General features: G+C 36.2%; 1 protein-coding gene across 1 annotated transcript in view; it reads left to right on the top strand.

The window, feature by feature from the left end:
- KLHL15 (kelch like family member 15) overlaps window positions 1-18,657 on the top strand; it is a 38,002-nt gene extending 19,345 nt beyond the window's left edge. The window contains exon 3 of the mRNA XM_004382856.3: window positions 13,370-18,657. Coding sequence (XP_004382913.1) covers window positions 13,370-14,479 — 1,110 coding nt within the window. The 3' untranslated portion in view covers window positions 14,480-18,657. The remainder of the gene's footprint in view (window positions 1-13,369) is intronic.
- Window positions 18,658-26,306: the final 7,649 nt, after the last annotated feature.

Below are 26,306 nucleotides of genomic sequence, written 5' to 3'. Positions count from 1 at the left end.
TTATCCTATTTGCTGAAATTTAGGAAAATAGAAGATTGATAGGTGCTTTTATTTTAGCTTTAAAATTTTGTTAACTTTCTATTATGAGACATTGTAAACATAGAAAACAGGCTGAAAGAATAGTAGAATGTTCACCCATGAACCTTCCATGTGGGTTAATAGTGATTAACGTTTTGCCATATTTTTTTAGCTAGCTAGCTGGTAGAGAGTGGGTATGCCTATATGTGTAAATTATTTTGTTTCTTGCTAAACCATTTCAAAGAAAGTTGTAGACATTAAGACAGTTCACTCCTAAATACTTCAGCAAGCATAAGGATATTCACCTACATAACCATAATACCATCATTATACCTAAGAATATTAACAATAATTCCTTAATATCATGTCATATCCAGTCCATTTTCTCAATTGCTCTAAAAAAATGGTCTTTTTTAGCTGTTTTTCAAGAACCAGTATTTAATCAAGGTTCCCACAGCACATTTGGTTATTATACCTCTTTTAATCTAGAATTCTCCCTCCTTTTCCCTCTGGTTATAATGAGGATGTTTAAACATAAAAAAGTAGAAAGAATAGTATGAATAAAAACCTGTATAGTTAGCACCTAGATTTAAGAACTGTTAACATTTTGCCATATTTACTTTATATAGATTTTTTTCTTTGCTGAATCTTTGAAAATACGTCGCAAACATCATAACACCTCACCCCTAAATACTTAAGTATGCCTCTCCTAAGAATAAGGACTTTTTTTTTACCCAACTACAATACCATTCCACCTAGGAAAATTAACACTAAGATCCTAATATCATCTAAGAGTTAATCCATATTCAGGTTTTCCCAGTTCCCCAAATGCACTAGAACCAGTCATGGTTTATGCATTGCTTTTGGTTATCATGCTTAGTCTTTTTTAATGTAGAACAGTTCCCCACTGGTTTCTGTTTGTTTTTGAGAAAGATTTGACCACCTGTTGTCTCATAGTGTGTCCTACATTCTGGATTTATCAGATTATTTCCTTGTGTTGGTGTTAACGATAACTTAGTTCCCCTATTTCCTGTTAACATCTACTTTTTAGCATCATGTTTTTTTATTGCTATGAGATAACTGAGGAGTTTTAGGAACAATTACAGGAAAAGTATTGTAATGCCAGAGGAAAACTTGGAAAACCACTTAGCAGTTCTTTGATCAGACTTAGAAATCACTATTCTTTTTTTGTATTATGAAGCTAAGTAGCCCAGTCATGACTAAGACCAAGAATTTTATTCACATTATTCTGCATTGTTTCTTTTAGATTCATAAAATTTCATTCCTTTTTATGACTTAAAGCCCCTCCATTTCAATTTATTGGGATTAAAGCTAGCTGAAGTGTCCAAATTGAGAGATTATTCCTTGTTATAAAAAATTGGTATATATCGGTGACTATAATTTCGCCGTACAATGCAGTTGTCACTTTTGGCTACTGAACACTTGAAATGTCACTAGTCTGAATTGAGATTTTAAAGACTAAACTGACGAAAGGATGTAGATTATATTTATGCTGATTACTTGTTGAAATGATAATATTTTGATCTATTGGGTTAAATATTAGTAAAATTAATTTCACCTTTTTACTTTTTTAAATGTGGCTACTAGAAAATTTAAAATTACATCTTTGGTTCACACTTGTGGCTCAGGTTATATTTCTGTTGCTCTAGAAGTTCAGGAAATGAGTTCACTAGAAGCTCTCTGAGTATGCCTACAGTAAACAGCCCTTCTTATATATTTAACTTCTTGCCTGGGTTCTCAGCCTTTACAAGTGTTATGTACCAAAACCTCAAACCAAACCCATTGCCATTGAGTGGATTCTGACTCATAGTAACTCTATAGGACAGAGTAGAACTGCCCCATAGGGTTTCCAAGGAGCTGCTGGTGGATTTGAACTGCTAACCTTTTGGTTAGCAGCCAAGCTCTTAACCACTGCATCACCAGGGCTCCGGTGTTGTGTACAGTTACTGTTAAATGAGCTTACCTAACAATTCTGTGGATTTGCTGATGGAGATAATTGTTATTTGAGTATAGCATCTCTTTCTCAGGAGCCTTTCCGTGGCCTCACAAAAATAAAAAGGAACTCATGGAGGTTTTAGTTCTTTTGGCAGCAATGATCAGCTCGGAGCAGTAGCTTCATAGTATGGGGAAGGAAGAGCCCCCACTGATTCCGTGGACCTGAAGCATGCTTTCTAGCTGTGCTGAAACCTTTGGGTTTATTCTTTTTCAGTATCTTTTCCCCCTAATCCTCTACTGGGTTTTCTCCCCAACTGAAAACAACTTTCGTACTGAGTATTCTCTGGGACTATCATCAAAGAGACCAGGACTTCCAAATTTCCTCACTGAGTTCTTAGAGGCAGTGGTCTCTAAAACATCCTGTGTGTATGTGTGTATATAGATATACACACACATATACATATAGCCTAAGAAATTTAACAGCACTGAAAAAAGTATAAGATATGGGGAACTTTTTAAGATGTGAAAGCACAGTTCTGAGGTTTTCACTGTATAATCAAAGATACCTGAAAATAAATTTAAGGACCTTTTCCTTTGACATAGTTTTTAAAGACTTCCTATCATTCATTTTATCTACAGTAGATTCCCCGTTTTAAAACTAGACTACAGTTTCAGTTTTTACGTATGCAGATGTCTGTGGCATGTATTTTTACTAGCTCTGATGGTCTTTGCATCTGTTAACAGAGATAAGGCCTGACATTTGTCATTCTGAATTTCAGTGATGTGAAGATTTAAATAGTTTAAACTTTGCTTTCTTTGGTCTTGCCTTTAAAAAACAATTACTGCTTTATTGAAAACATTTTATGAAGTAAATGTATATTTGGCAAAATGCGTATTATACTTGACTTTTTTGTATGGAAAAGATCTTTTTAGCAAAATTGTTAAATTATTCATTAAAAAACTCATGTTCTTTTAGTACAGTGACATTTTAATATTTTTGAACCCAGGCCATCTTCAGTATCATAAATATGCATAAGGTAAGACTCAGCATACCAATGATTCCCTTAGAAATTGTATTATTATGTAAAGTATCTTCAGAATCATAAAAATCTTTCATTTATTTTAAATCCTGTAAATATTTTTTTTTTAAAAACACATTTCATGAGCTTTGTATTAAGGATTTTATAGTTGATTTTTCCTTGACTATTTATTAAGGATACAGATTATATAGATGTGTTCTGCTTTAAGTAAACCCATCATGCTTATTACAAATATTGTTTATCAACTAGCTCCTGATATTCAAACTCCTTAGTGTGCTTTTTTCCCAGTCTGTTAGATGTAGTTCACTGTACTCCTCCCCGCAAAATTGGATTTATATAACTTTTAAAAAGCAAAGCTTATGTTTTAATGAGCAAAGGCTACAATATGTAGCCTTTGTGTGTCTACTGAATATATAATAGGATATTAATTCTCTTTTACTGAGAATATATGTGGATTTAACAAATCATTTCTGCATTTTATCAAAGTTTATTATAAGAATATTTACATTTTCAGGTAATTATGAAATTATCTGAAAAAGATAACTTCATTATTAGTGAAAATTAATCCTAGGGTCAGAGTAAAAATTAATGCTTCAGAAAAATTTTCTAACATATCTTCAGAAATATCTTTTACTTAAGGAGCAGAATTTGTGGCTTTAAAAGCTACATTTTAAGATGAGGATAAGGTGTTCTGGATTCACCTTGAAAATGAAAGCATTCAAAGATTATAAATTAGAAGTATCAGAAGTATAGATTACCAAGAATGTAATAGATCTTGGAACTGGTCTTCATAAAACACTGATAATCATCCAAATATTTTCTCTTGCAGCATAGTTGATCTATATGGCATTAATAATGGACTGTGACACAAGGAAATTTATTGTTCTTAATATAATCTCATGCTTGGATGATGTGATATTCTGATTAACTGAGGTACAACCTACTTGGAAATGAAATTCCCTTGGCAAGGATGCATCTATGTTAAGGTGTAGGTGTAGTATACCCCTCCTAAATTCCTTCATTTAGGCACTGTAATATGTTTTGACTAATTTAGCACTTGGTTGATCCAGAATTTCTGTCCAGCAACCAAACCATTAAGTGCATTGTTTCCACACTTAGCCAAAACTCTTGAAAAAGGTTTAATTGTATCTAATGACTTCAGCTAAAGCCAGGTAAATCTAGAGGAATATACAAATTTCCCTCTAAACCTCACAATTTTAGAAGTACATGAGAAACATAAACAGTGCTGTTTGACAGTAAAAAGTGTTTTAAAAAAGATAGTGACCTATATTTCAAATGTGAAATTTGATTAGAATTTCTAATAAGCTTAAGTTCTTGAGCCAGTTTTAAATCACCTTCATATATTAGTTATACAGCTATAAAGGAGCCCCGGTGGCACAGTAGTTAAGCGCCGAGCTGCTAACCAAAAGGTTGATGGTTCAAACCCGCCAGCAGCTCCACGGGAGATAGATGTGGCAGTCTGCTTCCATAAAGATTGCAGCCTGGAAACCCTATGGGGCACTTCTACGCTGTTGTATAGGGTCACTATGAGTCGGAATTGACTGGATGGCAGTGGGCTTGGTTTTGGTTTTTTATACAGCTATAAATTTGGACATTTCTTAAATTAACAATCAGCTCATTTGCCCCTTAGAGTGAAAGCACAGAGATTTGCAGATTTTCTGTTGGAAAATAGGTCAGTCAGTTAAGCATACTTTCTCACTTAACTTAATGGCTTTTTCTGTTATCAGTCTCCTTTTTGCCGACCCTCCTCCCCAGCCCCATGGACTTGGGTGATTGTAATTAACACATGCACAGTTCTTTAAAAAACCACCCAAGGTGTTTTTCTCCTCTGGTCTTTTGCCTTTTATGTATGGATGTTGAATGCTCTTATTTTCTACCTTTGACTTGTGTTCACTCCAGGTTCACAGGTTCCTGAAGAGTGCCAGTAATCTAGGGTGTTGACTGCTGTTAGATCCCCTGGGAAAGATACTATCTTAGAGGGTGTATTAAGCAGACGAGAACCTGTTGAAAATAGGAATTTAAAAATTCAGTCTTACTTTCTCTCTGCACTGCCTTTGTTTTTATTAAAAAAGACAAAAACAAAAGCATAGGAGAATTGGAAATTAACTGTGGAGTAAAAGGAATGGAGTAAAAGGAAGGGAAGACCTGGAAGGGGAACTGCTATGCTGACACATAAAAGAACACCTTTTCAATAAATTGGAAAAAGGGGTAGGGAACCAAATGATAAGCAGAAATTAAAAAGGTTCAGTGAAGTCAAGAAATGAAGGGAGAAAAGTTTAGGAGTGAGAAAGGAACAAGGGGAAATGTTAAGATTTTAGGCTTTAAACTTTTAATTCTCAAATTTGTTATTTATCCAGAAAATTCCACGTGTCATAGGTAAACATTGCTCAAAAACGTTCAGAAGTTATGATTGAACCTTTTATTTGGCTTCCCTTCCACTCTACCATTTTTATAGATTAAGATATTTACATAGTTGAGATTATTTCCAAATAGGAAAAAAAATCGTCCCTATAAATTGTGAATTCTAGAACCTAGTTGTACAGTGTAAATATTAGTGTAATCAGATAATAAAAGATGTTCTTAAATCTTTTTTAAAATTACATTTTTTCCTACTTTTTAGAGTTTGCACTTTTAATTTCTAATAGTGGTCTGTTGCACCAAAATTAGAAGGAAATTGGACTTTTTAAGCACATTTATTTTTGAATTAAATATTTTTCACTTTACAGAAAAGTTGAAGGGATAGAGGGACTTAAACAAATCGTGCTGAAACTAATTATTAGAGTGTTGTCCTGAGGGGCCTCCTGCCTCGGTCACTTTACTTCTGAAGTTCAATTCTTTAGCCTCTTGCCTGCTTGAAGAAGAGAGGATGAGTAAATCCTTATTAAAATTTATCTTTACCATTTGGTACTTGACTGATTATAGTATTACGCAAAAGGATTTGTGCTGAGCATGAACTGATTTTTCATAGCCTTATCCCTGGTTATTAACTCAGTTTTTCAGGACAAAGGGATTAATTAAAGGCATTTTACACCTAGCTTTTTTGTGATGATTTTTGTTTCACATAAATCAGTATAAGCTTTAGTTCTTAGCATGATTTTACAAATAAAGACATCTCAGACCAGGGTTGATGTTTTTGCAATACAGCATATAAAGACTGCTTCACATTTTACTGAATACTAAAATTCCATCGAATGTAGCCCCGGTTCCCAAAGATATAATTTGTTTTAGAACTAATGTTAAAGTCCCATGATAGTAAATGCTTTGTTTCTGGATATTTCTTTTCAGAAGATTGGATCATGGTGGAGAAGGAATGATAAACTGACAGCCAGGACTCAGTCTTCCACATGATACCTTACACTCACTATTCTGAGGATTAGATTAGCATTTTTGGACATAGGACGGGCTAGAGAGGTGTCTGCTCATACAGCTCCTTCTATAAAGGAGAAATAATCTAAACTGGAGGCTTGTCCAAGGTCACACAGTTGACTTGGGTTCAGTGTCAGGCCCAAGACCAGGGATTTTGAATTCAAGGATTGTTCCCCACACCTCCCACCCCCACTGATTGACAAGCTGATAAAAAGCATTTCGTTTCTTTGGTTTAATATAAGCATCTTGGGCATTTAAAAAGTCATTTCAAAAGGTAAAACAGCTGATATTAAATTGGCTGTCTGAAAGCCTAATAAAATTTTAGACAGTAGCCAGTTTTAGTTGATTTTTTAAATTATAGATTTTTAATCAAATACAGGTAGTAAGCTCTGTGAAAATGCCCGTTTTAATTTCACACAAATTACATTTTAATTGTCTCAAAATTAGGAGTGGTATATACACATTAACCTTTAAAACTTAAAAGAGTATAGTAAATGGATTATGTAACGTTTTGACAGTGAATGGAGAAACATGGAATATTTGCCTAGTTGTTAATGGCTAGCTATTATTTCTTTGACTTTGTATTTACAGAAACCACATTCAAAATTAATCATTTCTCAGATTTTCTCCCTTGTTAAGGACATGCATATATGCGTACACATATTACATTAAACTAAAATAAGATGAGAGGAGGAAATGGCCAATTTAACCACTGTTTTTAATGTATACTTTCTGGCATTTTGCATTCAGAATAAGGACAAAATGTTTTTCATAATACTTTTTTAAAAACAGTATCAAAACAAGAAAAGTGATAAAGAATGAATATATTCTTTACAAGTTTTAAAACAAGACAGCTTTTTTAATCCTATGAAAGGATAGGGAAAGTAATTCAGAACATGAAAGAAATGTCATTCTTTCCATATCTCTTCGGAGAGCACCTGATATACAGATAATTAAATAAACTGTTATATGAGGAACAAATGATGGGAGAATTGCTTTCTCTGAAAAGATGAGCCACATGTTTCTTTTTGAGTAGCTCCCTTCATTAATGTGCTTTAAATGATTCCATTCACATGGAAGGTTTCAGCCCCACGCTTTTTGTTTCAAAGCAGAGTATAACTAATTATCCAGGATTGTAGGAGAGGCATTAATTCCGCATTTCTATAATGAAAGAAGAAACTGGTTATGCTCACTGTTATTGTGTGGTTTTAGAGGAGAATGCAGCAGTAAGTAGCTCTGGAAAAAAGGCAAGGCAGATCTAGAACTTCAAGCCTTGGCAGAGAGAAGTAGGAGCTAAATTTCTTTGGTTAGAAGATCTTATACAGAAGAGTCAGCTATCTCAAAAGGCACAACTTCCATTATTGGTGGCTTAGAAGTAGAACAAGTTAGATAAAGACATGTAGCTTTGATTTGAACTTTAACACAGATTTGAAGTAACTCTTGTAAATTTTTTGGAAGCCAGGTTTCAAAGGAGCATAATAGAATGAATGGGGAGAGAACAAAGGAACCAGAATATTGGGTATAAAATGAAAGACTAGAAAATGACTCCACGAGCAGTTAAACTGGACCAGTTTGATAGAATCTGCAGGAGCCTGGACTTGGAAGGTGGAAGACCTTTTATAGGCCATCCAGCCTAATCCTTTGTGCAGTGCTGGGATCCTCCTCCAGCACTCCTGATGGGTGGTCACTCAACCTGGAATACCTCCAGTGGTGGGATGCTCACTGATGTCAGAGGCAATCTATGACTTCGGGGGAAAAAATGTACTCATAGCCTTTTTACTGATTACAAAAGACATATATGAACCCTGTAAAAAAGCCAAATACAGACCTGTATAGAGCCTAAAAAAGGGCAAGTCCCCCAAAAGCTCACTGGATAATTGTACATGTATACAGACGTTTTTCTCCTGCATATACTGCTGACTAAAACAGTTTTTATTTTTTGAGAATATTATATATTCTGTTCTGTAGTTTTTCTCATTTAACATTTTGAACATCTGTGTTAGTGCATATGGATTAACCTTATTCTTTTTAATGACTCCATATGGTATATACCAGAGTTTATCCAACCAATGTCTTATTGATATTTGAGTTGTTCCCAGTTTTTGTGCTATTACAAATAATGATGCAACGAACATCCGGTATCTTGGCAGTTCTAATTACAAAGCTTTTCCTTATACTGGCCTAAAATCTTCCTCCTCACTTCCACTTATTGGTCTGGGAAACGGTTGCCATCTTTCTCTTGGGTTGAAACATTCCTCATCTGTTTGACCATTCTTCATTTGATTTTGGATTTCTTCACTGTCTTCCGGACTTGGTCCACTTTGTCAGTGTCTACTTTAAATTGTAGTGATGGAACTGAACACCCTGTCTTAGTTATTTCACTTGAATGGAGAGGGTGGGACTGTCTCTTCTTTTAGTTGAGCCCACAGTTTTATTAGCTTTCAAGGCCGCCGTATCACATTGTTAGTTCATATTGAGGATATAATCAGTTAAAGCTTTACATTTGGAGTTCGAGGATCCCTTGAGCATCTCATAAAAGCTGTGGACCCTCCACTACCCCACTCTGCCACCTAAATGCATTCACACACAATTATTGCTGTAATGTCAAGTGGTTCATGAGGCCCTGGTGTTTCTCTTTTCTTTATGATTACTTTGCTGCAGTCATGGATTCTCTTTCTGTATCAGTGCTGTTACATCGTCAAAAATTAAACAGGAAACAGTTCGTTTTGGCATTACTTAGTGAATCCGTGCTGCCTCCTAGTGTTTAGCACTTTATTTTACAGTGCTCACTAACTTTATTTTTTAAACAGTCAACCTCAAGTGAACCAGTCTGTAGTTCAGAAATCTGTCTGGCTTCTAGTCCTCTCCCATTCTTCACTATTCTTCACAGATTACAGAAAGCAATTAAGCAGCCTTATCTGCAAAGCTTCTCAGTATCCCAGGACGTGACTTATGAGATTGAATGACTTGAACTCGGTTAGAATAACTAGATGTTTTTTTCTTTTCTCAGCCATCTTGGATTTAAGTTTCTTCCTAGTAATTGTATTTGATCTTCAGATTGGAAAGAATAAAAGATTCTTAGCCAAGAATGGAAATAAAATAGGAGTAAGGCTGCTTCTCTTTGTCATTTGTTAATATTACATGAAGCACCCCATGGGGAGGGGGCTTCACTTTTTCCTCTGCTTTTTTCTTTAACCTTTAAAATGCCATTTATTCCATATCTGGCACTTTGTAAAGCCACCGTTCATCCTGGGGCTTTAAGCCTTCCTTACAGTATTCTTACAGCTCCATTTCACTCTTTCTAATACTTGTTTTATGTGCCCTTTTTTACCATCTGTTGTAAGTGGTTTTTTTTAACATCTGAATTCCAGAAAGCTCTCTGTGCAGCCACATCAGATTTTTTATATACTTTCCCCTTGTCTTCCCCTCATCAGTGAAATTTGCAATTATGCACTCAGTATTATGCTTCTGAGAGCCTCCAGTTCTTTGTGTTACTGATCTTGGAATTGATCCTAATTTTCCTTTGAAAAACTTGAAATCTGCCTATCCAATATGTGCAGCATTCCCCTTTCTTTCTTTCTTGATTTCCAAATAACATGGCTGCTTTCTCCAAAGGTTCCTCCTACTTGCACGCATCAGATGCATTGATTTAAGCTGAGTGACGCTACTACAGATGTCCCCTGGTCAGTAATAATAGCTAATACTAGCTATTGTTTTTTGTGAATTACCACGCGACAGGCATTGTACTAAGCCCTTCCCACAGAGGTTATCTCACTTGGCTCCTACAATAGGGTTATGAAGTATACGTGCTATTGTTATCCCAGTAATAACAGATGAGGAAACAGGCTTAAGGATGTTGAGTTATATGCCTGAGATCACACAGCTTGTGAGTGGAATGATTAGGTATATTTCCTAAATCAGATTTTTAATCACTCTGCTGTGCTGCTTGGCATGGTGTTTAATTAGTATAGTGGACAAGAGTCTATTCAAAACCTGTGTAGCTCTCAGGCGACTGGCTGTGCAGAGTAGGCACTTAAATATTTAATTTGAGGCTTGTGTTTCTTGTTGATTTCTAGGATATTACTTATCTCCTACAAGTCAATACGAAAAAGATGAGAAAAATGGGTAAGGCACACAAGGCAATTCATGGAATAAATGGAAACGAAAATATGAAAAGATGCTAATTTTTACTAGTCGTATAGATTTTTGATGGTTTCAAGGGACTTATTTTTTAAATGGCAAGAACTCTGGTTTTTTCTGTTTATAAATACATGAAAAAAAGAATGCAAAAATGTTATGAAATTCCAGAGACAATCACTATTAGCACAAGCAAGCATACACAAAATACTATTGGGTTAATACCAGAGTACTGTCGCTTTTGTTGTTAATTCATGTCTTTTATTAACCCATACACAATTACTTGTCTTCTGGTTGGTTGAAGTATTAGGTCAGACAACACTTGCCACAGTAATGTCTATCCAAGTGGCAGGCCATAAAAACTCCAGCCCCACATTCATTTGAAGGGCACTCCCAATGAAGGCAACTAATGTTGCCATTCTCATCCACCTGTAGTACTTTAAGACAGCCAGCTTAACGTTCTTTCTCTTATTCTTTTTGGGAGTAGTGTAAGATTTCTTGTTTTTCTCAGCACCACCACGAATTCTCAACAGAGGTTGAAGAGTTGACTTTTTTTTTAAAACATTGTGAACATCATTCAATATTAATAAATACTCAGTGATTGATCCTTAGTGGCTGGATAGTATTCCATTGTTTCTCCTAAGAGATTGAAGCTCAGTTTGTTTTCCTTGTAGTAAGGAAGTAAAAGAAAGGAAAAGACCTCAGATCTTCCTTATATTTTTGCTTTATTCTTACGTCACTCTCTTTATTGAAATTACTTATTTACTGTAAGTCATTATTTGCTATGATTTCTTCCACAGTTATTATTTTGCTGGATACCCAATCATTGTGATCCATATGATTGATTCTTTTTATTGATAGAATAATTATACTATCTTTTCTTTGAGAGGGGTCATTAGGCTCATTCATTGAACATGTTAAGTATTTTTAATAAATGAGTATGTCATTTAAAGATTTTTCTAAAGAATAATGGAGGCTGTGTTGTAACATACTGGAAATTGCATGAGGTTTGGAGTAAGACTGTCCTGGTTTAAGGTTCAGATCCTGACTCCACCAGTTTTAGTCATGTAAACAATTTTGGCAAGTCACTTAACATTTTAAGCCTCCGTTTTTTTAAATCAGGAAAACGGATGGTTATTGCTATCTCACAGGAGGAATAATTTAACATGAGTTGCAAATGTAAAGCAGCCAGTGCAGTAGTAGGATTAGCTTTCTCTTTTTTAGGTGTTGTCAACCTTTTTTGTGCTGTTGATCCCTTTGCTACTCTAGTGAAGCCCTTGGAAGGACCTCTTCTCAGAATAATGATTTTAAATGCATGGAATTACAAAGGAAATAATTATATTCAAATACAGTTATCAAAATACTTTGAAAAAAACAAATTTGTGCTTTCTGTTTCAAATATTTTTTTGGACTTAGATAGGATTGAATGAATGAATAAAAGAGTGAGAAAGATAGGAAAGAGGGAAGGAAAAAGAGAAGGAAGGAAAGAAAGCTCATAAATGTATATGCCTGGACTTGACTCTCTCCCAAGCTGTCACCCAGATTTCCAACAGGCTCCTAGACATTTCCACCTTAGCATCCTACCAGCAACTCACATCACCAGTGAAGTTGAATACCTCTCCCAAATCAGCTTGTCTTCCGTTTCCCTTAATGGTAACACTGCTCTCCCTATCACTTGAAGTCTAAATCCTAAAATCACATTTGAGTCCTCACTTTTTCACCCTATCCCTACTTCAAATCATCACAGAATTCTGTAGATTTTTCTCTCTATAATATGTAATTTCTACTATCCAAATTTAAGACCTTCTTATCTTATCCTTGCCATATTATGATGCAGGCTTTTTCTGCTTGGTCTCCAACTTCATATTATGATGCAGGCGTTTTCTGCTTGGTCTCCAACTTCCTGTTTCTGACTAGTTTGATAATGTTCTGTATCTAAAGTTCTGCAGAACTCAGATGTGCTGTTCTGCTTCATACCTAATTGTCAACTTGATGTATTATTGGTAAATTTGTATTTGCCTTCATTTTCCCCAAATATATTCCAGGTTCTTTGAGGGAATGGGCCACATCTTATACTTATTTTGTATCTCCCCACAGCACGTAGAATAATGCTTAAAAGTACTTCATAAAGATCTTTTTTTTATTGTTGTAAAAATGTATATAACACGTTTGCCAATTCAGTGTTTTTCAGGCATACAATTCAATTTAATATCAATTACATTAATCATGTTGTGCAACCACCACACTTCATAAGATCTTGGTAATAGAATAATTATAATTTGGTCTTTCCAGCTGCAAAAAGAAAAGGGGGAAAAATGGACCTGTTCTTGTCAACTGAATTATTACTGTAGGAGTTGATGAAGTCTCTATGTCAAAAACCTCCTGGGAATTTTATATGTATTTAAATTCTCACTAAGTTTTCCCCAAATTACTCAGTCGTAGTTGTTTTTACAGCGTTACTTGTGGTTAAGAAAACCATGGCTGTGGTTTCCTCTAGTGTGAAGCGTATGCCCCACTTGTAGCCCAGGGCCTGACATATAATAGGTCCTTAATACCTTTTGTTAGATGAATTTCCTTATGCCTGGAAATATAATTTGTGCCTGAAAAATAACTTGTTTACTTTAAAAAAATTGGGAATGTGCATAGATTATTACAAATACAAATATAAACCTTTGTAAAAAAAACAAAAAGGAAGTATGTGATCTTAACAGGAAAAGAAGTTTTAGTAAAGTGTGTCTAAAAGAATATACTAATCATCTTAGTGAGCTATGATACTTTGTTTTCCATTGATGCTTTTTCTTTTGGTTAAATTCTTTTACTTGTATTCTTAGGTTAAGACATCAGAATTTTATAGATACTCTCGACAGCTGCGGTATGAAGTCGATCAAGCATTGAATTACTTTCAGAATGTTCACCAGCAGCCTTTGATGGAAACAAAATCTAGTCGCATCCGTTCTGCCAAACCCCAAACTACAGTATTCCGGGGAATGATTGGACACAGCATGGTAAACAGTAAAATACTACTCTTAAAGAAACCAAGAGTCTGGTGGGAGCTGGAAGGCCCACAAGTACCTCTACGACCAGACTGCCTCGCTATTGTCAATAACTTTGTGTTCTTGTTAGGCGGGGAAGAACTAGGGCCTGACGGTGAATTCCATGCTTCTTCTAAAGTGTTCAGGTATGACCCAAGACAGAATTGTTGGCTGCGGATGGCAGACATGTCTGTTCCACGTTCAGAATTTGCAGTTGGCGTTATTGGGAAATTCATCTACGCAGTAGCAGGAAGAACCAGGGATGAGACCTTCTATTCAACAGAGAGATATGACATCACCAATGATAAATGGGAATTTGTAGATCCTTATCCAGTCAACAAATATGGTCATGAGGGGACAGTGCTCAATAACAAGTTGTTTATCACTGGTGGAATCACATCATCTTCCACTTCTAAACAAGTGTGTGTGTTCGACCCCAGTAAGGAAGGGACCATAGAACAACGTACAAGGAGAACTCAAGTGGTTACCAACTGCTGGGAGAATAAGAGTAAAATGAATTACGCAAGATGCTTTCACAAGATGATCTCTTACAATGGCAAGCTTTATGTTTTTGGCGGTGTTTGTGTGATCTTAAGGGCCTCTTTTGAATCTCAGGGATGCCCTTCCACAGAAGTGTACAACCCAGACACTGATCAGTGGACCATCTTGGCATCCATGCCAATTGGTAGAAGTGGCCATGGTGTGACTGTGCTGGACAAACAAATAATGGTTCTTGGCGGCCTTTGCTATAATGGTCATTACAGCGATTCTATTCTTACTTTTGATCCCGAAGAAAATAAATGGAAGGAAGATGAGTACCCTCGGATGCCCTGCAAGCTGGACGGTTTACAAGTATGCAACCTGCATTTTCCTGAATACGTACTGGACGAGGTTAGACGTTGCAACTGATGATATCACCTTCCTCACTAAAAAAGTGGCAAACGAAGCATTTGTTTATGATATATAGTTAATTAAAAAAAAGAAAAACCTCACCAGTTTTACTATCAAAGCCATTGGTCTAATATCGTAAGAAGTTTTCATTTTTGTGCTAGCATCCTTTTTTTTTCTTTTTAGTGGCCTCAAACTCATGCAATAAGTTAATTCTGAACGCTAGCTCTTGAAACTATTTCCAGAAGCAGTTTAATGGAACAATCCACTTATCGGGGAAGTTGATCTTATGCTTTAAGATATCAGCGCAGCTAGGATTCATGAATCTTCTAAGAGAAGACCTGATAAGTGTCACTGAATGTGATTTCAGTTTCTGTCTTTATCTGAAATCTTTTTGGACATTTATTTCAGTGTATTTCAGTCTGTTAAACTTTTTGATTTTATTATTTAAAGTTTAAAACTCTTGACCTTTTTGCATGGCTTTTTTGCTGAAAATGCAAAAATATAAATTTTCTACAAAATAACTTTTTATATTCAAAACACTATTTCTAAGCTGCCTTCTCTTATCCGCATTGTGTTAGTGAAAGCATATCCGTACTCGCATATATCCTATAAATATATAAGGCACATCCCCTTTTATGTGTGGTTAGGATTCTATATTTTTAAGCTAGTGCACTTGCACACACGGTTCGCCATACTTGTTGAATTTTAGATGTAATATCTTTTCATGTATTAATATTTTTAGAAACTTAAAATAACTGGAGTCCTCATTTCGTATCAGAGTAGCCTATCTTCAGTCCATACTGACTCAGTAATATTTGAACCCCCTATATTTCTGAAACATGTATGGATTTATGAAAACTAACACTTTATATATTTTATTTTCACAAGCATTAGTGTTCTTTATCATGTATGTCTTTTCTTTTTTAAAATGTTGTTCTTTGCAGTCTGTTTAACGTTGCCCTGTTTTTAGAGAGAATTGGAGTCGTATATAACAAGCTCTGACCCTGCAGCGTGCAAGCACTTTTAAAGAGAATTTAGGTAATATCAAACTCCTAAATAAAGGCCCCCTTAAACGTAAGTGCAACTCCCATTCTTTATGTTAAATGAGGCTGCTGCATCTGTTATTGAATGGAAGGTAGCAACCCTTAGAATATTTGAGCTCAGTTTTGACTTAGAAGTAAGAAATAGAATTATAATCCTACTGGTCATATCTACTTGTTTATTTTTTTTAATACAAAATCCCCAGCAGCACTGGGGGTGTAAGCTCTCAGCTTTTGTTTTATTTACTGAAAGCTACTAGCATGAAGGATGGTAACCCCAAATTGAGAATGGATCTAGAATAATTGTTTAAAAGCAGTTTATAACAAATGTTTTAGGATTAGCTGCACCTTTCAACTCTTTAAATGCAAAGGAAAAGAATATATAGTTGACAAAATTAAGCAGGAATAACCAGGGAGTGAGTGGATCATTCAGATTGATGCCATTTTCTCAAAAGTAGAGTCTGTCTGATACAGACTAGACCTACACTGGCAAAACTTGCCACATCTTTGGATATTGGTGCAATATTGCAATGCCTTCTATATGGCTGTTGTATAAACTTTCTAATTTCTTTCTTTTTGCTGCTGCCATCACTGAACATAAAATGGAAACGTGAAGTCATGGAAATGTGAAGACTTTTTGTGTTTAATTCAATTAGACATACTATGAAAAGAAACCTGATTTTAAAACTCCAAAACTGGAGGCATTTAAGAAATCAGGTACACAAGTTGTTTTTGAAAGCGAAAAAAATTGGCATTGGTGTTAAAGCAAGTTAATAATAATATTTTGTAGAAGAGGCTTAAATTTTCATTAAGTGGTCCTATCAGTTTCTAAAAACGAAATGTGATAGTTTGTTTGCTGTGGTGATATGAAAAATTTGAAAACTAAGCATTAGGTGAACCATTTACTTTTTTTCTAATATATTAGTTGGTCTGGGTTTTTGTATGTGTATTGTTTTGCTTTAAAGAAAATAGCATCTTCATGGTTTTCCTCTTTGACGTCTTTTGCTAGGAAAGACTGACGGAGCTGTCTGACAGGGTACCCATATCACAGGCTTTCACATTTCAGCGGTGGTTCTCTTGTATTGCTTCAATCTGACTTCATAGCCCTAGTTAGGGTAAGATCTGGGCAAATAGCTGAACATTCTTGGTGTTCCATTTTAAAGACACAAGACCAAGGTCAAAGTTCATTTTTGGTAAACTTTTGTGAAATCTTAACTTGAACTAACTCTGGGTTCAGCTTCACTTAAGTCTTGTCTGGCCTGATGTTAGCTGTAATCCATTTTGAGCTTTAAGAATAGTTGCTATTTGCTTAGATTCTGAATGTATGAGAAAATGCTTCTGTTTATATGTAGTTCTAATATAGGTTATTTTAAATCCACGATTAACTTACATTCCCTTTTAAAATTATGGTTTAATTGTTGAAAGAGATTTATTTTTGTTATACTAAACTATGGAAAAATTTTTTCATAGAATTTTTTTTCAAGTTTATTTTTTGTGTGCTTTATTTGGAACCATTTTTTGTTTATATACATTGTACATGCTCAAACTAGTAGTTTTTAAAAAATTCAATAGGAGATTGGAAATTACACAGTGTAACTGTTGTGGTCTTTATATGTGTTAATTTTCACTTTACATTTTTAATGCCAGACTTTACAAAAACAGCCGATCTTTATTAACTGCATTTAAATTAGAAACATTTGTTCTCTTTCCTTCCACATCTTTCATCTTCTAAGTTTTGATTTTAATCTCCTTAAAGAAGATCCTTGCACTACAACCTTTTCATAAAATGCAAGATTCTCACATTGAAGGTTTTGTATTGAAAGAAATACTACTGGTTTTTAAAAAGCAAAGCTTAATAGAAATACTAGCTTTTCTTGAGACAGCTTTCTGTGTGTCCTCATTACTCCACTTTATGTGAGTGTTAACTATAATAATTTGTGAAATACTGACTGAGCCCTTCACTTATCCTTTCTGAAGCAGCACCTTTGGACACCTCATTCTGGGAAGCCTGCTCGAGTCATAGTAAAGGACACACATTTGTGTGGTGAGAAGTGGTAAAAATGGAGAGTTTTGTCTTAATTACATGAAACTAAGCTTTAAAATATTTTATAACAAATTATTTGAGCTGCATAATCTAAACATGTTAAACGTTCAGTGGGGCTATTTTTATATATGTATATGTGGTGGTAGGTCATAACATTTCAGTTGATAATATAAATTGTTGATTTCAGTTTATAAGCTATCTCTCAGAAAAGACTAGCTCTTTTGAGAATACATAATTTAAAGTTTAGACTGAAGTAAAACACAACATAGATAATAGTGTAAATTAGACATAATTGAGGGCTATATGGCAGTAAAACTGCTAGTGCCAGTTTTCTTGTTTGCCTATTATACAGTTTGTTTTTTTTTTGTACTCTGAACATTTATAGGGATCATACGTTTGTTCAATTGGATTAGAGTTGGTTTGGGAATACATATCTTCTAAAAAGAGATTTATCTTAAAAAATAAAAGTCCTGAAATATTAGTTTATTGAGAGTTTATAAAGTCAAATATTCAATAGGCATAGACTGGAATAGATAAACTCATGGAAGTCATATCCTTTCAGTATACCAGTATAACTTCAATATTACCCAAGTAACATTGAGAGAATGCCATCAGCTTTGTTTCCCCTTAATGTTGGATTTTCTTTTTACATGTTTGGGAACAATTGCATTAAAGAATTTTATTAATCACTATACCAGTAAGGGTTAGGTGTTTGCTTTCTGAAGGAATGTTCCAATGAGGTGATTGGAGAGGTTATTTTCTACCTAACTTGTATATGCCCTATATCTCGGGCATACTTTGTCTATAGAAAAATATTTTGACCTTTTAGGTACATTTTGGGCCAGTAGTCAAATAATCCTAGGGCCGATATAAAAATCTTAGAATAATTTAAGGTTTGCCTTTTATACCTGTTTTGAAAGCCTTTACATTTTTGTCAGGTAATTTTTCCCAAGCCGTGGATATAATCTATTCAAACATGTTTATGCTATCCATTCTGTTTTTAAATTTAAAAAAAATGTTAAAAGTGTTTATGAAGAAAAGTTTAAATAAAATATTTTTAATCTTTAAAATATACTTCTTTATCTCTATTATTTACTAACTTTATATATAATCCATCCATCACTTTCAAAGTCACTAATGACTTAATTAGCAGTATACATTTTGTTTTCCTTCAGCATGCCAAGTAAGTGCCATGAAAATGTGATTTCTGTCAATGCTTTCAGCCACATTCAAATGACAGCATCAGAGTGAAACTATTTATACTCTTGACATACAGTGAAAATTTTATAATGAAGCCAAGTAATTGAAGTTCCACTCACAAAGAGTTTTGCAGAATTGAAATATAGAATTGAGAAAAAGCATATACAAGCCTAACGCCTTAGTTGGGTGATTTCTAGATTTCCTTTAGCATTTTTGACTCATTCTTAAAGGAATTTCTGAAATTAAGGAATAGGCAGAAATGAATCAGCTATATACATAGGCATATGCCATTTTTAAAATGGACTCCTAAGAAACCTCAGAGGAACTCCTGACCTCCTAGATCCTGGCCTAAAGCCACCCTTCCAGCCTCATCTCTTGCCATTACTTCCTACACTCCATTCTGAAGCTACCTCAAATTATTTGCCTTTCATTCTCCTTCCTTGCTTGTCAAAATCCCCTTGTTTTGCAAAGCCCAACTCAAATGCTTTCTTCCCCTGTGGAAACCTGTGTTATCTCCCCCATTGAATCAATTGCCTTTTCTACAGTCAACTCATTTATAGCTCTTTATTTCATTTCCTTTGCGTAATAGTTGTACATATCTCTTTCTCCACAACTAGGTTATAGTCTTCTTGGATGAAAGGATCTTCTTTTATTCTTCATACCCACATATCTAGCATGATGCGTTACATACATCAAACTAAATGTTCATTGCAGCATAGAACAAATTTCATGAGTTACAGACAAATATCATAGGCATTCAGAAGAGGGAGATACTGCAGTTCCCTGGGATTTTTGTTTCTTTCTTCTCAGTCTGCACACTCCCTGCACAATCTCATTCATAGCTATGGCTTCACTTACAACTTTCATTGTGATACCTGTCAAATCGGTATTTCTCAACCCAGCGTTCCACCCATCTCCTGAATATGTCTCATGTTGTACTGGAATCTCAAACTATACAAGTGCAAACCTGAATATCTCTTAGCAAAAAACCTGCCTGTTGTCCTGTATTTCTTGTATTATTAAGTGGCTGTACTGTTGTCTGTGATTACTGAAGTCAGAAACCTGGGAATTGTCTAGCAATGTCTCTTTCCCTTAATCTGCCAACATCTTAGTTCATCAAGTGTCATCGATTTCAATTCTCAACTACCCTCTCCTCTCCATCCACAATTCTCCTAGTTCAGGCCCTCACCATTCTTGCTGGACTCTTTCTGGAGCTTTGTTTCTGATCCTCTACCTCCACAATCCATTTTCTAGACCGCTGCCAAAGGGACCTTTCAAAAGGTAAATCTGATCCTGAGATTCCACGTTCAACAGCCTTTAATAATCTTCCTTCATCCTGAAAATAAAATCCAAACTCCCCAGCATGCCACATAAAGTCCTTTTATGTTTTGCTCCCTTTGTACTTACTCAGTTTCATTTATACCCTATACTCTAGCTATGCAAGCTACTTGGAGTTCCCTGAATATGCCATGTTGTCTCAAGCTTCCGTGTCTTTGCACATGCTCTTCCCCTCCTTTCCTGGCTAACCCTTTATTGGCCTTCAAAACCAGCAGGGCACCATAGCCTCTGTCAAGTCTTTTTAACCCCTCAGGCCAGGTTAACTTTATCACCTTGGTCTTATCTTGTGGATACCTGGACTACACCTCCAATGATACTTGATTATAATTGTCTTCTCCATCCCATTCTTAACTACTCCTTGAGGACAGTACTGTGTCTTTTTATTTTCCAAGAGTCTGACTTAACATCTGGCACATGGTAAGCCTGCCTTAATAAAAATAAAACCCAGAAACTTGGAAGGTTACCAATGAATTACTCCTGGTGAGGGGGGACAGCTGTATTAGAAGGCCTGATTGTCAGAATTGACCTCTGAGGGATTTCCCTCCATTTCCACCACCACTACTCCCACGTCTAGAAGGTTGACACATACAGTTAGCTCTCAGTTATTAACACATACTTCTTCCCTTAACATCCCACAGTAATTCTGATCCAGGCTGAAAAATTCAAATAAAACAGACTGAACGGTGTTTTGCAGAACATTAATCCCATGAAATGCATGGGGGGGGGTGGAGAGGAGTGATCAGTGGTCACTATAATCCCAAGATTATTTCTTAGAGAATTTCAACAAATATTAGCATATCAAAGCCTCTGAGAAGTCCTGCTGTGAAGAACTCTTGATTTTGCTTAGCTCAGCGTAAGCCAAACTTGACCACTAAGCTCTTTTTCATGAACATATTATCTTTTGATAGTAATGATCCATGAATGCTCTTCCTGGACTAAGGAGTAACTGAAAACAAACACAGAGGATCACTAATTCAGGTACTCTGGTCTACAAAATAGGACTTCCTCCTGCAGATCCAGTTAGTTTCCAGGCTGAAGTTAGCTCGGGGATTTCACTTCCCAAGGAAGGTCCCACCTCCCCTCCCCCCGCCCACCAGGAGTAGGGCTAATTTGTATAATTAATTTGTACAATTAATTTGTATGATTTAAGGAGCAGGACTTCCAGAATGTCCAAGTAAGGAGCTCATCATATCCTTTCTCTAAAAACGATGATAAAACTGAACAAACTTGTTAAAAAAAAAAAAAGTAAAGATTCTGGAAATTTACCACGAAAGGTATACAACAAACTGAGAAGCATTTATTTAAGAAAAATCTACTGAACCTCAATAAGAACACTGGGAGTCTGTGATGTTTTAGCCTGGGGCTGCTCCTATTCCAATTCCCTCTCCCTTAGCTCCTTGACAGAATTTCTACCAGGGCTGTTGGAGGGAGCTGGCTTTATCTGGAGTACAGTGTGAAAAAATTCCATACCTTAGTGAATAATCAGGGAAGGCCGACACTGCAGCTAGCCTAAGGTCAAGGCTAGCAATAGACTGGCAGACAAACCAGCCAGAAATTTAACAGGGAGATCTTGGATATGAGAAGCCAAAGTGGGCCTTGATAATCTTATCCCCTGAAGACTCTGCTCATGCACAAGGCTGAGCGCACATAAGGAGGAACCAAAGAGGGCCCTAGCAAGCTACTTGTCCCTGGCTGAAGGTGAGGCCTTGTAAACACAAAATAAAAGCTGGAATAAATTTAGAAAACGCCCAAACTCAGAATGCATTCCCCAGGCCACACACAGATTCATCAGCAAAGGGTGAGCCTTACTGGCTCAAGGTGTTTAAGCATGACTTCTGACAAATCACTAACTAACCACTAAGCTATGCTGATTCAGGAGGTGATACCTGGGAATTCAGGCTTAAAAAATAAAAACCAGAATTAAAAAAAAATATTGTCAAGAGTGGCTGTACACTGAGGGCTGAGGGCTGAGGACAGACTCCACAGAATTAGTCCAGGCAAGTCACTAAATAAACAAAAAAACCCAGCAAGAACCACTACCCCTGGATTGGGGTGGGGGGAGTGGGGTGGGGACAGAATCCAGAATTGCTACATTATCAAAAACATTCAGTTTTCAACAAAAAAATGAGGCATGCAAAGATACAGGAAAGTTACCTGTACACAGGAAAATAAGCAGTCAATAGAAACTGAGGAATCAGTGTAATTGAGATCACAGTGTAATAATATTTTTGTATCTTGTAGTTGCATATAAATTTTTTAGAAACAATTTCACAAGCCATTAAAATTTCTTTGAAAATAATATTTTAGTGATTGCTTAGTGTTCCATAATATGGCTATACCATGCCCCTACTGTGAGATATACTACATTTTTAAAGTTCTTATATATGTATAAATAATATAAAACCCTTCTGATTATTTCCTTAATGTAGTTTTCTAAAAATGAAATAATGAGGTTAAAAAAAAAAAAGTACTATTTATAAAGTCCCTGACTGGTGCAATGGATCACTTTTATATGGCCTTGGTTTTGTAACTCCCACCAAATGACTGAGTGGAACTATGCAAATGAGGTGCTTGTGGCCCACCAAGGGGATTGGACAGCTTGCTAATTATGTAAATAAGGTGTATGGAACCCTAACAAGGGGATTGGTCAGTTTTGCCATCCCATTAGGCTTAAAAGAGAGCCAATTCCAGAGCAGAGGGAGGATCTCACCACTACCAAGAAAGAAGAGCCAGGAGTGAAGTGTGTCCTTTGGACCCAGGATCCCTGCTCTTAGAAGCTCCTGGAACCAGAAGACCGCAAGAGAGTGGTAACACCGAAGATGGTGAGAAGCAGTGGCAGAGAAATGGCTGCAGCAGAGGCAGGAGACCGGCAGGAGGCGGCAAAGCTGAGTGCCTTGGGGCAGCAGGCTTGCTGGCAGAGTAGGGTGCCTCCAGGCACTTGGCAGAGCTAGATTTGCCAACCCACGGAGCTACAGCTGAGCGCTTTCAGGCCAAGGCTTACTAGCAGAGTGAGGTTTCTTGGGGCACTTGTCGGCAGAGCTAAAAGAGCTTTGTAACACTTGCCCAAGCAAGACAGAGGCCAAGGGGCCAGAGAGAGGCGTGCCTGCAGGCATGGCTGAAAAGAAGCTGTCCTGATGGAAGAACTGTATCCTGAGAGTTCCTGAACCTGAACTGTAACCTGTTACTTCCCTAATAAACCCCATAACCATCAGTATTGTCTGTGAGTTCTGTGTGGCCATTGCAATGAATTACTGAACTCAGAGAGTAGAGAGTGCCATGGGAGGGACGGTTGATGTCAGAATTGGTAAAAAGGTTGGAGGGTGGAGACATGTCTGACCTCTGCCTCAGAGGAATCAGCCTTGGGCCATTGATCTTGATTCTCCTTCCCCCTTGTGAAGTTAGAGGAGGTCAGACGCCTCGGCCACATCATTTTTACACTAACAAAGGTTAAGCTCCAGGAAAGTTGTGTGATATTATACCCCCATCAGTAGTGAATATGCTTTTAGCCCCACACCCCCACCAGCACTGGGTGTTATAAATCATTAGCAGCCTAAATAGGTGAAAATGGTATTTTATTTTAATTTCTATTTTTTTGATTATAGTGAGTGTTGAGCAATTTTTTCACAAGTCTATTTGCCATATATACCGTTGCCATCGAGTCAATTCCAACTGATAGTGACCCTATAGGACAGAGTAGAACTGCTCCATAGGGTTTCCAAGAAGTGGCTGGTGGATTCCAACTGCTAACCTTTTGCTTAGCAGTCAAGCTCTTAACCACTGTGCCACCAGGGCTTCATTTGCCATATATGCTTGTGAATTCCTGTTCCTGTCACTTATGCATTTTTAATGGTATTTTGGTGTTTATGGGTTTTTAAGAATTCTTCATCAATCTATGCTTTGTCACAGTTGCATACTATTAAAAACGATGACTAGGTGTCTTTAATTATTGGGGCAATTTTTAAAAATCACAAGCAAATTTCATTAAATGTGGAATGCAACTAAAATAGAATTTAGAGAAAGCAAAACGGATAGGAATTCTACTGATTTGAACAAAATGATTAAGAATCAAGTATATTTGAGAGCTAGGGGAAGCTGGTAAAGATAATGAAAAAGGCATGGTATACATTACAGATTCAAAAGAAAATCTAGTCAAAAGTTAACAAACAGCATTTTACTTAGATCTGGGGTATAAGAAGCTTGTAGGGTTCCATTTTCTGTAATGGGAACATACATTCAAACTTGTATCGAATACCTACTACGTGGGTGCTACTGGGAGTGAAGTTAGGTGGGGGTGAAAAAAATTAGTAAGATCCACTCTGCTCTCAATCTAATGAGGAAACATAAGCAACTAAAAATCACTTCAGGCAGGAAAAGGTGCTAAATAGAGGAAAAGCAGGATGCTGTGGGACTTCAGAAAGTTACAATTACTATTGATGAGAATCAGGAAAAGTTTCATGGAAGAACTGACATTTCTACTTGGTCATGGAGATTAAGTAGGATTTTTCTAGGTGGAGAATATGGAAAAGGGCTTTCAAGAGAGGATATATAAAAGTACAGGGACATCACATGAATCAGGTTCTGACTCAAGCACGCACCCAGATCCCATGCCTTTACCCTTCCATTAAACACCGTCTATTAATCTTCTGTTCAATTTATAATGACTAGTACTGATAGAAATAACACAACACAATGCATAGTAAAAATTTGTTATGAATGAAAAAAATGGTTGAAGAGCCATTTAAAAAAAAATTTAACTCTAAAAATTAAAAACAACAACAACAAACTGACCACGGAAAAATTCAGACTTGGTAAAAATAACACGACAACTGACACTGTCAAAGACTTTATACAATTACATTTGAAGTCTTAGGTTGGGCTTCTCTGGAAGCTGACTCTGAGACAAGAATTAGAGTACAAATAAGTTATTTGAGAAGTCATTCCCGGAAGCATCAGTAGGGAGGGGGGACGTAAGACAGGATGGGAATGAAACCAATAAAGGGTGCATCATCAAGCAAGTTTCCACTGGAGAAACTGAGTTCAATCACCCTGAGGAACTCAGGAAGATGGTACAGAACATCTCTCAGAGTCATTCCACCAGAGGGATGAGGAAGCTGGGGTTTTTATCCTCCAAATCCCATCTGTCATTAGCTTAAGGCTGTTCCCAGGGACATTAACTCCCCAGCACTTCTGGCTCAGAGGTGGCTGGGTAAGACAAAGCCCTTGGGTGGAGAGTTGCAGGTGTTTGCACTTGGACCCCAACTACGATCCTCACATACTGAATGGTAAGGGCCAAGCGGATATAGGCAGGGCACCACTACAGTCTGCAATATTTGTTACTGACTAAAAACTATCGAAAGAATCACACCTTCTAGACAAAATTTAGGTCTGCAAAATTGGCACCAAGGGAAAGTGACCTGGTAGAAGCAATTGCCATAAAAGTAAATTCACTTGTAAGAAGTAAAAATAAAAGTTGTTATATGGACAAATTTTTAATCAAATCTTCATGGTGACATTTACATGAATAAGAATTTTCCAGATGAAAATAATTTCAGAGAAATGAAAAATACTAGAAACATTTTACCTGCATTACATAGAAAATTGATATTGAGAAATTAAATTGAGTTTGCTCAGAAAAATACACTCTCCATAAAATTTCATCAATGTTGGTAGAATTCTGATTAAAATGTTCTAACAAACATGGAGCCACAGTGTCCTGAGGCTCAAAATAAGAAAAGGTTGAAACATCCTGTTCTTGAGTTGCTAGAGGCAAAAAATGAAAAGGATTTGTGCCAGGGGAAATTGCATGGGTAAATGCAGAGTGGAAACACATATGGAATGCTTTGGGAATGATGAATTCCTCCCTGACAGAACTATGGGAGCAGATGTCAAGCAAAAAATCATATTCATGAATGTTCTGTGGATCTGCAGATTTCTTTGTTAAAAGAGGATAGGAGAAAAATTGTATCTTCCAGCCCCCAGTGAAATGCCTCCCAACTTTTCAATAAAATTCCCCATGACTTTATAGGGGGGAAAAAAACCTCAGTAATGATAGATAGACAACATAAGATTGTGAGCAGCCTTGAAAATAATCTTAAGGTAAATGGAGTTAGATAGAAAAAAACACATCCATACTTCAGCTTATAGAGTACTTGGGCTTCACGAAAGAGACGAACTGAAAAAAGATTTTTTTTAAAAAAAGGTACATTGTTCCTGCTCCACCATC

Source organism: Trichechus manatus, unplaced genomic scaffold (assembly GCF_000243295.1).
Source record: "Trichechus manatus latirostris isolate Lorelei unplaced genomic scaffold, TriManLat1.0 scaffold00100, whole genome shotgun sequence".
NCBI classification, from domain to species: domain Eukaryota; kingdom Metazoa; phylum Chordata; class Mammalia; order Sirenia; family Trichechidae; genus Trichechus; species Trichechus manatus.
Note: the sequence above shows the minus strand (reverse complement) of the source record. Positions and strands in the feature narration are given on the sequence as shown.